Raw genomic sequence first — 11,150 nt, 5'->3', positions numbered from 1 at the left:
GAACGGTACACACTCGGTAAGCAATCCTACAATTTTTTGTTTATAACGTAGTTTATACGGATTATTTTCAAAAAAATATACGTATTTTGGAAATGTTGAGTCGAATTAGTCTAGAATCGATTAATTTTATGGAAGAAAACCTTTCAAACAGCCGTAGTCCGTAAACTATGATTCCTACAAAATTGATTCATAAAGAACGGAACGTATCTACCGTCTTATAGGGGGATCTACTGTACTGCATTTTTCCAACCGCGTTGGAATGAAAATGCGTTATAAAGGTACCACGTTGTAGGAGGTCTACCTGTACTTGAACATTGTTAGTTGTAACTTTTCTGTTGTAAATTTTTATTATAATAATTAAAAGTTCTGGTAAGCAGAGCTTGGATTTTTCATATACAGGTATACCTCAACTTACGTCATTTTGAGTTACGTCGTTCCCGATTATACGTCGTTTGTCAAAAAAGTATATGGAAAAATAAAAATCAAGTTTAAGTCATTTTATTTGACTTTATGTCTGTCCGCCAAAATATTGAAGTCATAATATCACTAGAAAAACGTTTAAAGCACATAAAATCATATTAAAATATATACATTTACAAGTATGTACTGTATTTACAGTACCTGCATTTGTAAATTTATATTACTTTTTCTGTACTATATTAAAAACTAAAATTTATTTGTTTATAAGCTTAAAATAGATCCTTATTAACTATATATTATTAAAAATGCATTAATAAATAAAATACAGAACTAGAAATGGTAATTTATGGTTTAGCCTAGTGACAAGTAAATTCGACTTACGTTGCCTCTCCTGGAACCAATTACTGTAGGGCGAGGTATACCTGTATTGAAAATTACATTTTATTTATTATTATTATTAATATACTATTAATTTTTTTAAAAGATTGTTATGTCTCTTGTTATTCAATATATACTTCATGTATTTATAGGATTTGGGTACAGAGTTACAATCTAAAAAATCTGATATTAAAGAGGTAATATTATTTGAAATTACAAATGCTATAATTTAAATTAACAAATATTGCTTATTGTAAATAAAAATTATTTTAAAATATTTCAGTTTGTTCCCTATTCATCTGATTTTTTGGATAAAATTACTGAAATGTTTAATGATGTGTCTAGTGATTTAGATAATTGGAAATCAAAATTGGATATGACTTTGCAAACAGGTATTGAATATGAATCTCAACAGAAACAAGAAAAAGTTGGAAGTCTTTATCAGTTATCAGTAAGATTGAAAGAAGCCAATGAATTGACAAAAGAACTGGGAACTGACATTGTAAGAGTAATTGTAAGAACATAATTACATATATTATTAAATTTTTGTTTATAATTATTTAATTTTTTCATACAGGTATTAAATAGATGTGATGTTCTTACTAATACAGGACTTGAATTGGCAATAAAAGTTCATAGTGTTAATCATAATATTGCAACATTTTGGTCACTGGAAACATTTGAAGAAAGATTAGAAAGACTTCGGAAATTAGTACAGGTACAGTAGAAAATTATGTTAAACATAAATTTTTCATTAAATTATACAAATATTATAAATAACTAGTTGTATCCCAGCAAAATATTTGCAGTAAAAAATTGTTAAGTTACAAATAAATAGGAAAAATAAAGAAGCAAATAAATTTATTTACATAAAACTTATTAATATGACATATTTCTCAGTATATAACATTAGTATTTTAACAAATTGGAAATAGAGTTTGTCTAGGTGTATTATGGATGTTTGAGAGGATGGATACATAGATAATAGCTAGATTGATTGATTGATTTGATAGATAGATAGATTCAATTCTAATCCTGATTAATTCTAATAAAGACTAATATTAACAAACATGTCTGTATGTTCCTTCATCACATAACCTTCATTTCTCTGAAAATGTTTGAATAACCATGTAATACCTTTGAAGATAATTTGCTTGCAGAAATGAATGTAAGTGGACAACATTTAATTGAACATAGTTTTTCATTTCTTTTTCATCTACCTGTAAGAGTTGTTCTTTGATTAAATTTCATTTTATTCAAAAGAAATGACATTAGTTCTTCTGACCTAAAAAGTTATTGGAAATGTATGAAAGAATGTCAAATTGTATTTAGAAGTGTTTTTATACTGGACAGAGGGTAAGTTTAATAGCTGGAATGGCAAGGAGGGATGAAACTAAACAGTGAAAATGATACAATTTGGCTCATCTATGTCAAATAAGCTTCAAAATGATGTATGTGAAATACATTTACATTCTATACGAGTACCTTAATGAACTGGAAATAGATTTCATCTTACTCTATTTTGTATATTATAATGAACAAAAGACAATAAATACAAAATTATTTTCATAAAAAAATAATATTCAAAAAAAAATTTTTTTTAATTCAACAAATTATTACAAAAGAAACATAGATGATTTATAAATCATGTATAATCTATAAACTATGCATAAATCTGTGTATTGAAAATAATTATTTTTGTGTTTATAATCTTGTTAATTTTTATAGTAATTATAGTATGGATTTATGATGATTTAGAGTATGAAATTGTGTGTTGATTATTCTATAATACAATAGAGATGGAATTATCTGACTTAAATATGATCAATAAATGGCAGATTAATGAAAATATCAGATAATATAGAAACAGTGGAGGCCAAAACAAATTATAAATTTAATGAAAGCCTAAGACAAGTATTAAATTAAGTTTATTAAGTATTCAAATAAAAAAAAAATTATTTTCATTTTTCTCTTCTTGTGCTTCTCAAACAATAAAATTACACAAAGAGAGAAAATGCTATTTGAAAAATGAGATGTAATCACAGTTTGTAAATATACTAGTTTTTTTGATTTGTACCAAAATCAACGAAAATGAGTAAATGTGGCAACCTTAGTTACTTTGATCATGGATGCATTGTTGTTACAAGACAGATGATTCATTTCATCTCTGAAGTTGTCACTTTGACAACAACCTTAAGGTTCTTAAAGGCTGTTACAAGGGAAGGCCACAAGTTATATACAGTAATACCTCGACTTATGCCACTCCGACTTACGCAAACCCAGAGTTACGCGATTTTCAAATCTCGTCAATTCGTCTTTTGTTTGAGCGCCACGCAACTCTCGATTACTCACTCCCCCCACACTTTTGTTCAGCTTACATGTTCAGACATGTCGTGCGGAATCGACACATAGCTACAATTTATTTTGTGTTATTTATTTCTGTGTTTGTTATATCTACAGAACCTTCAGAGACTCTATGTGTGATTTCTTGTAACCGTGAATGAATCAAAAGAAGAGATAAGATTAACGAGAACATTTATTAGCTTACATACATCCGACTTCAATTTTACACGAATTGCGAAATTATACCCCGACTTACGCGAATTCGACTTACACTGTTATCGCTCGGTCCCAACTATCGCGTAAGTTCGGGGTATCACTGTACATACATGCATACATACAGTACTTACCTATATATACACAACATAATTACAATGTAAAAAAGTCAGTGGAAAATTGCTACTTTATGCATTTGATCCTGTAAAAAGGAAAACTGCAGGTGATTGTAGGTTAATAAGTAACAGTGTAGAAAACATGTACTGATCTGGTTAGTGACACCTGCAGTTTCTAATTTGCTGACTCTGTTTTATTCTTCTTTGTTTCATTTTTTAAATATACATATGTAACTTATTAAATTTAATTTAATAAAATGCTTTCTTTCTTTTATTCAGCAGTTATAAGTATTATTTATATGATTTTTTAATGTTTAGATGTCCTAGCTTCTACAATAAGCTTTAAAGTCAAGACCATTAGCTGTTATCCCTGTTTAACCATGTTTATGAAGCAATACATGAAATACACAAGCATAATTATCCTATATTCTGCATTGGTGTCCAAAATTAGAGCAACAAACCAAAAAACCTGTGTAAAATCAACACCACAAAATATGACAAGTTTCAGTTACTTGCATGTAAATTAGCAAAGTTCCATTCTATCATACAAGTGGTGTGCAAATAAGGCATGACAGCATCACACTTGTGCAACAACATGCAATTTAAAGTTGATTTTATACTAATACAGTTTAATTTAATGCATTTTAAAGAAATTTTTAAATGTTTATTATTATTATTATTTATTAATATTGTATATCTGATAATGAAAATTGTTATACAGTAATACCCTGAGTTACAGTAATATGGGACTTACATAAATTTGCAGTTACATAAAATGTAAATCTCAAAAATTGGAAAAAATCTGAGTAGAGAAACATGTAATTTAAAAAGAATTATTCTATTTCAAACATTCATTCATTCTCTCTCTCTCTTTTTTTTTCTTCACCCTGTATCGATTTATTTCTTTATTGCTCTGCTAATTCTTTACTTTTTGGTGTAATTGTAAGCACATACACAAGTGTACTGGGCATTATTTTTCATAAACAATTCTTTTATGCAAAAAAATAATAAATAATATATGTACAGTACATATATGATAATAAATACAGTATTGACTTATTAATTACATAGTTACACTTAAGCAATTTACAAATTTGACTTATGTAAAATTCAAGTTATGTTAAGGTCTATGGTCCATATTACTTATGTAACTCAGGATATTATTGTAAAATGATTAACAGGTTTGAAAGTACATGTTTGTCATCTTATCAGAATATGAGTGATTTTTTTTCAGTTAGAAAAATATGAAAAAATTGAGAAATTTGATTAATTAATTAATTAAATNCGGAAATTTAGAACATGTTCATTTACAAAAGTAGAAGACTACTACTTTTAAAATATTAATCATTTATAAATTATTTAAATTTAGCAATAAATAAATGTACTGTAGAATCTGGTTATCTGAGATAATGTGGACTGACACTATCTTGGCTAACTGAAAACTCAAATAAAATGAAAGACCATGTTCATTAAACAATGAAAATTAGAATAATAAAATATTACAATAAACCAAACTATCACTGTAATTTATCAGGCTAATTAAATGCTGTATTAATAATTTACTATTAAGTAATTTGGTACTAGAGATAAGTGATTTATTATGGCAATTATTTGGTTTATTATTATTACGTCAGGCTTTTTTTCTGTTTTTTACTCTTTCTCCCCTGTTGGTACTAAGAGGGCATCTTTAAGCAAGGCCATTATGGATTCGGCTAGGCCCACAATGGGGCAGCCAAATGGTGAGGGACAGGGCCAACATATCTGGACAGACCCCCCTGGAAATGCAGAGATGTTAATAGGTCAGAGAATTATGTCATAATTGGTCAGGAAATGTCAGAGAATCACAGATGGAATTACCTGTACAGATCCTGGATGTTTCACTATTGTCTGTAACTTGGTCAATGGCTGAACATACACAGGTTGCTAAATAATGTAAAAAATTTGGAATTGGACTACTTTTTGAGTTATTCAAATGATAAAGGTTTTGGATCTTTTTTTATATCATTTGGATGAGTTTTTGGGCTACTTAGTTTCTTCTGATGAATAAAAAAATTGCTTGAATTTAATGAAACTATTGATAGGTAAAAGCTTATTAACAATAAGTAAATGTAATATCATGCATTAGTCTTTTAATTTTGTCAATTGTTTTTAGTTTATTAAGTAATTAAAAGTATTTAGCATATAGATGACCTGTAGGAACAAATTAATTTGGTGAATTGATACAGCAAAATAACTAGCAGGAATGGAAAATAAATAAGATATTTTATAATTAATATTTGTAAATTATAAAATTTGTAAAATTGTATATAAACTGGAAGCTTAAATGAATTCAAACCATGATTTAACAAATGTATTGTGGCAACCAAATCACACTTGTGTCCTAGTTTTATCACTGACCAGTACTTCATATGAAAGCATTTAGCATAAAGAATTGTATAAAGTGCTCTTTCAATTTGTATTTCATTGAGAAGATAATTTAAAACCTTGAAGATCTCACCTTAAATGGTCCATCAGTTTCCAGGTGCAAAGCTATTAAAGCATTTGCATGTATGAAAGACAGAAGAAAGAAATAGCTGTTAATTTTATAACATTCTCATCTATTATACTTTAAATTAAGATTTGTATTATTTTATGTAAGAAATCTGAATCAAACTTATCATAAATATGTATTTAATTATATGACATCAATGACTATCAAAAAATAAATTTTTATCTTTGAATTATAAATCTTTGTACTTGGATCACATTCCTATAATCCACAAGTCGAAATGACTCAGAGTATTTTAGATTTAGCATGAATCCTGTGAATGGTTGTCTCACATTGAAGTTAAATGATAAAAGATAACAAACAAATCATTTTGTAATATGTTATTGTTTTAAACTTTCTTTAAAAAATCTTTTAGCGTTTTTACTTTATAACAATTTGTCCCTTCTTTGCTACAATGTTTTTTAGTAATCTCAGCAATTTTCATGGGCAGTCTGTCTCACATATGTCAGATTCTTTTCTGTTTGTCACCATCTGGTTATCTGGCTGAAATGCAATGGGCACAGAAAAAAGGCTTTCTTGGTTCTCATAGGGCAGAAAGTTAAAAAAAAAATTACTTTAGTGTCAGTCATTCACTTGTGGTTAAGGTTAAAAGTGATACAATATTTCAGCTCCATGCATTTACAGCAAAGCTTTTATGAATTATAAGAAAAAGTAGTGTATTCTTTTATAGGTTCACCTCAGATTATGCAGAACCTCAATTGATCATAGTTTGGGTAATTAAAATTCTACTATGTATAGATACTTTTGCTGAATACTTAATGCAAAATTTGAATTAACTTTGTAAAACTGTTTTTATTGTTTTTATTTTATTACAATAAACTAGGACAATTCTAACAGTTTAATCAAATATACCAATGTTATGAATATATGTACAGGTTAGTCAGTTTTAATTAATTCACTGGAATAATTCAAAAAATATTTATCCTACTAAAAAGAAATTCAATCAAAAATGTTAGATTTTAAGGAAGCCACAAATGGGAATGGGATTATTGGCATTATCATAGATGATGGTTCTATTTTGTGAGAACTACAGGTTTTTATGTGAGAAAAATTGTTGTGGGTAGTGTACATTTTTAGCAGTTTATTTTTATTTAATTATTGTGATTTTTTTTATGATTGCAATTGAACCCAGCATTTGCTACTGCATTTGCCAAAAGCAAGTCCAATTCTGCAGACCTATCTGAAATATCTATTTTTTGTTTATTGAAAAATTCTATTGAATGTTATCACATGGAAATGGAATATAAAATATGAATTCCAGAAGGAATTAAATAAATACTGTCAAGTTGTTTATGTTGTTTATAATTTGGAGTTCACATTTTCCTTGTGTTGAAAATTTTTCTAAAACTAGAAAATAGCAAAGAATTTAAGTTTTCCATAATATAGGTAGGCCTCCTACAATGCGGTAGATACATTCCTTGAAAATACTGTGTTGTGGGAAATCGCATTATAGGAGACACCAACTCAATACAAAAATTGGTATTCGGTTCTAAAAAGAAAAACTTGGCATTTGAATGGCGTTTTTTGAATTTTTAGCGTAGGCGTGGCATAGTGGGGCAGCAAAATTTCACAATAAATAATAATAATATCTTGTAAAAATTTGAACCATTTCATTTTATATTTTTGTCGCACCTACGATTCGGACTGATTGAAATGAGCACGGAATTGTTCATTACTTATTCTGTGACAAAACTGAATTTTAGTCTTTTAAATTGAGATACCTAAATAAGGGGGCGGCGAAATTTTCCTCCGCCCCGGGCGGCTGACACCCACATTATGCCACTGCAGCTGACGACTGTCCCATTTGTTTTAAATAATCAAATATTTTTAAGGCTTTGTGTTTAAGTGCAGTTTTATTTAAAGGCAATCGTTTCTTGTTCATATCTTCTACCCATAATATTAGCGCTTGTTCCATTTTTTACATTATAGGTGCTCTCAGACTAGCAACATTTTTCGCAAGAATAGATGATCCGGATGTGACCAAATTTCTAATCTTTTCTCCCGATTGCTTAATCGACCGAATAGTTGACTCATTTAAATTAAAATTCCTACTAATATCAGCTATCCACTCTTGATTTTTAAATCACCAAACGATCGCCTTAATATCGGGCTATAATATGGCTAATTAAATGATTAGTATAAAGTAATTTGACATTAGAGGTAGACGTTAGATGCCATCTCTTAAGTAAATTAATAATTATAATTAAATAGATTTAGAATGTCAAATTACTTTATACTAATCATTTAATTACCCATATTATAGCCCGATATTAAGGCGATCGTTTGGTGATTTATTGTATATTTCTTGGGCTTTGAGTTGTTATTATTTATATACTTGATTTTTAATTCGATCCAAAATTTCTATCTTTGAAGAGTTATAAATTTCCTTTTTAACGACGGTCCTTTCTTTTCATTCGGCATNCAGTGATACATAAATAAATTTGTTAAATCACATTTATGTAATAAAATCAAAGAGTGAACTGAATCATTACACAGTGAAGTCCTATTTTTATGCTTTAGTAAACTAAGAGCATAAATAATATAGAATTTTTGTATAAAATATAAAAATCGTAAATTAAGAACTCATATAAGATTATACAGAATAAGTAATAAATAAATTATTAAATAAATTTAGAATGTCAAATTACTTTATAATATGGCTAATCATTTAATTAGCCATATTATAGCCCGATATTAAGGCAATTGTTTGGTGATTTATTGTATATTTCTCGGGCTTTGAATTGTTATTATTTATATACTTGATTTTTAATTTGATCCAAAATTTCTATTTTTGAAGAGTTATAAATTTCCTTTTTAACAACGGTCCTTTCTTTTCATTCGGCATTGTTATGGCTAAAATTTTTTCAATCAGTTTTGTGGACAGTANCTTGATTTTTAATTTGATCCAAAATTTCTATTTTTGAAGAGTTATAAATTTCCTTTTTAACAACGGTCCTTTCTTTTCATTCGGCATTGTTATGGCTAAAATTTTTTCAATCAGTTTTGTGGACAGTAAAAATCGCAAAAAAATAACTTTTCTTCTCTATGTTGTTAAAAATATACACCCAATAGAAGTTTATACTGTATTTTGGACCATTTTTACTGTCCCCACTTATTGAAACAGTATAAATGATGGAAAATTTAGATATATATTTGAGTATTTACTATAACTGATGCACATTTGTCTAGAAACCGGTCTTCCCTGAAACTTTCAAGGGAATAAATAATACGCCAACATCGACAAACAGCTGTTTTCAAGGACATTTAGTTCTGTATGCCAAATTACGGTTCATATCACATGATCCGTTGCGATTTTTCTGTTATGTGAAAGATAATTTGTTTCTAAATACTGTAAACCGCGTTGTAAAAGTACCGCGTTGTAAGAAAATTTCCGCATTTTTCCAACCGCGTTGGAGCGAAAACGCGTTGTAAAGGTACCACGTTGTAAGAAATTTACTGCATTTTTCCAACCGCGTTGGAATGAAAATGCGTTATAAAGGTACCACGTTGTAGGAGGTCTACCTGTACTTGAACATTGTTAGTTGTAACTTTTCTGTTGTAAATTTTTATTATAATAATTAAAAGTTCTGGTAAGCAGAGCTTGGATTTTTCATATACAGGTATACCTCAACTTACGTCATTTTGAGTTACGTCGTTCCCGATTATACGTCGTTTGTCAAAAAAGTATATGGAAAAATAAAAATCAAGTTTAAGTCATTTTATTTGACTTTATGTCTGTCCGCCAAAATATTGAAGTCATAATATCACTAGAAAAACGTTTAAAGCACATAAAATCATATTAAAATATATACATTTACAAGTATGTACTGTATTTACAGTACCTGCATTTGTAAATTTATATTACTTTTTCTGTACTATATTAAAAACTAAAATTTATTTGTTTATAAGCTTAAAATAGATCCTTATTAACTATATATTATTAAAAATGCATTAATAAATAAAATACAGAACTAGAAATGGTAATTTATGGTTTAGCCTAGTGACAAGTAAATTCGACTTACGTTGCCTCTCCTGGAACCAATTACTGTAGGGCGAGGTATACCTGTATTGAAAATTACATTTTATTTATTATTATTATTAATATACTATTAATTTTTTTAAAAGATTGTTATGTCTCTTGTTATTCAATATATACTTCATGTATTTATAGGATTTGGGTACAGAGTTACAATCTAAAAAATCTGATATTAAAGAGGTAATATTATTTGAAATTACAAATGCTATAATTTAAATTAACAAATATTGCTTATTGTAAATAAAAATTATTTTAAAATATTTCAGTTTGTTCCCTATTCATCTGATTTTTTGGATAAAATTACTGAAATGTTTAATGATGTGTCTAGTGATTTAGATAATTGGAAATCAAAATTGGATATGACTTTGCAAACAGGTATTGAATATGAATCTCAACAGAAACAAGAAAAAGTTGGAAGTCTTTATCAGTTATCAGTAAGATTGAAAGAAGCCAATGAATTGACAAAAGAACTGGGAACTGACATTGTAAGAGTAATTGTAAGAACATAATTACATATATTATTAAATTTTTGTTTATAATTATTTAATTTTTTCATACAGGTATTAAATAGATGTGATGTTCTTACTAATACAGGACTTGAATTGGCAATAAAAGTTCATAGTGTTAATCATAATATTGCAACATTTTGGTCACTGGAAACATTTGAAGAAAGATTAGAAAGACTTCGGAAATTAGTACAGGTACAGTAGAAAATTATGTTAAACATAAATTTTTCATTAAATTATACAAATATTATAAATAACTAGTTGTATCCCAGCAAAATATTTGCAGTAAAAAATTGTTAAGTTACAAATAAATAGGAAAAATAAAGAAGCAAATAAATTTATTTACATAAAACTTATTAATATGACATATTTCTCAGTATATAACATTAGTATTTTAACAAATTGGAAATAGAGTTTGTCTAGGTGTATTATGGATGTTTGAGAGGATGGATACATAGATAATAGCTAGATTGATTGATTGATTTGATAGATAGATAGATTCAATTCTAATCCTGATTAATTCTAATAAAGACTAATATTAACAAACATGTCTGTATGTTCCTTCATCACATAACCTTCATTTCTCTGAA

At 27.8% G+C, this 11,150-nt stretch overlaps 1 protein-coding gene across 1 annotated transcript in view; it reads left to right on the top strand.

Moving 5' to 3' along the window:
• LOC111634624 (kinesin-like protein KIF14) overlaps positions 1–11,150 on the top strand; it is a 69,293-nt gene that overhangs the window by 35,116 nt on the left and 23,027 nt on the right. The window contains exons 14-19 of the mRNA XM_023379452.1: positions 951–995; positions 1,082–1,300; positions 1,376–1,516; positions 10,190–10,234; positions 10,321–10,539; positions 10,615–10,755. Coding sequence (XP_023235220.1) covers positions 951–995; positions 1,082–1,300; positions 1,376–1,516; positions 10,190–10,234; positions 10,321–10,539; positions 10,615–10,755 — 810 coding nt within the window. The remainder of the gene's footprint in view (positions 1–950; positions 996–1,081; positions 1,301–1,375; positions 1,517–10,189; positions 10,235–10,320; positions 10,540–10,614; positions 10,756–11,150) is intronic.

This window comes from Centruroides sculpturatus, unplaced genomic scaffold (genome assembly GCF_000671375.1).
Source record: "Centruroides sculpturatus isolate CEXI.00-Female unplaced genomic scaffold, Cexi_2.0 scaffold950, whole genome shotgun sequence".
NCBI classification, from domain to species: domain Eukaryota; kingdom Metazoa; phylum Arthropoda; class Arachnida; order Scorpiones; family Buthidae; genus Centruroides; species Centruroides sculpturatus.
Note: the sequence above shows the minus strand (reverse complement) of the source record. Positions and strands in the feature narration are given on the sequence as shown.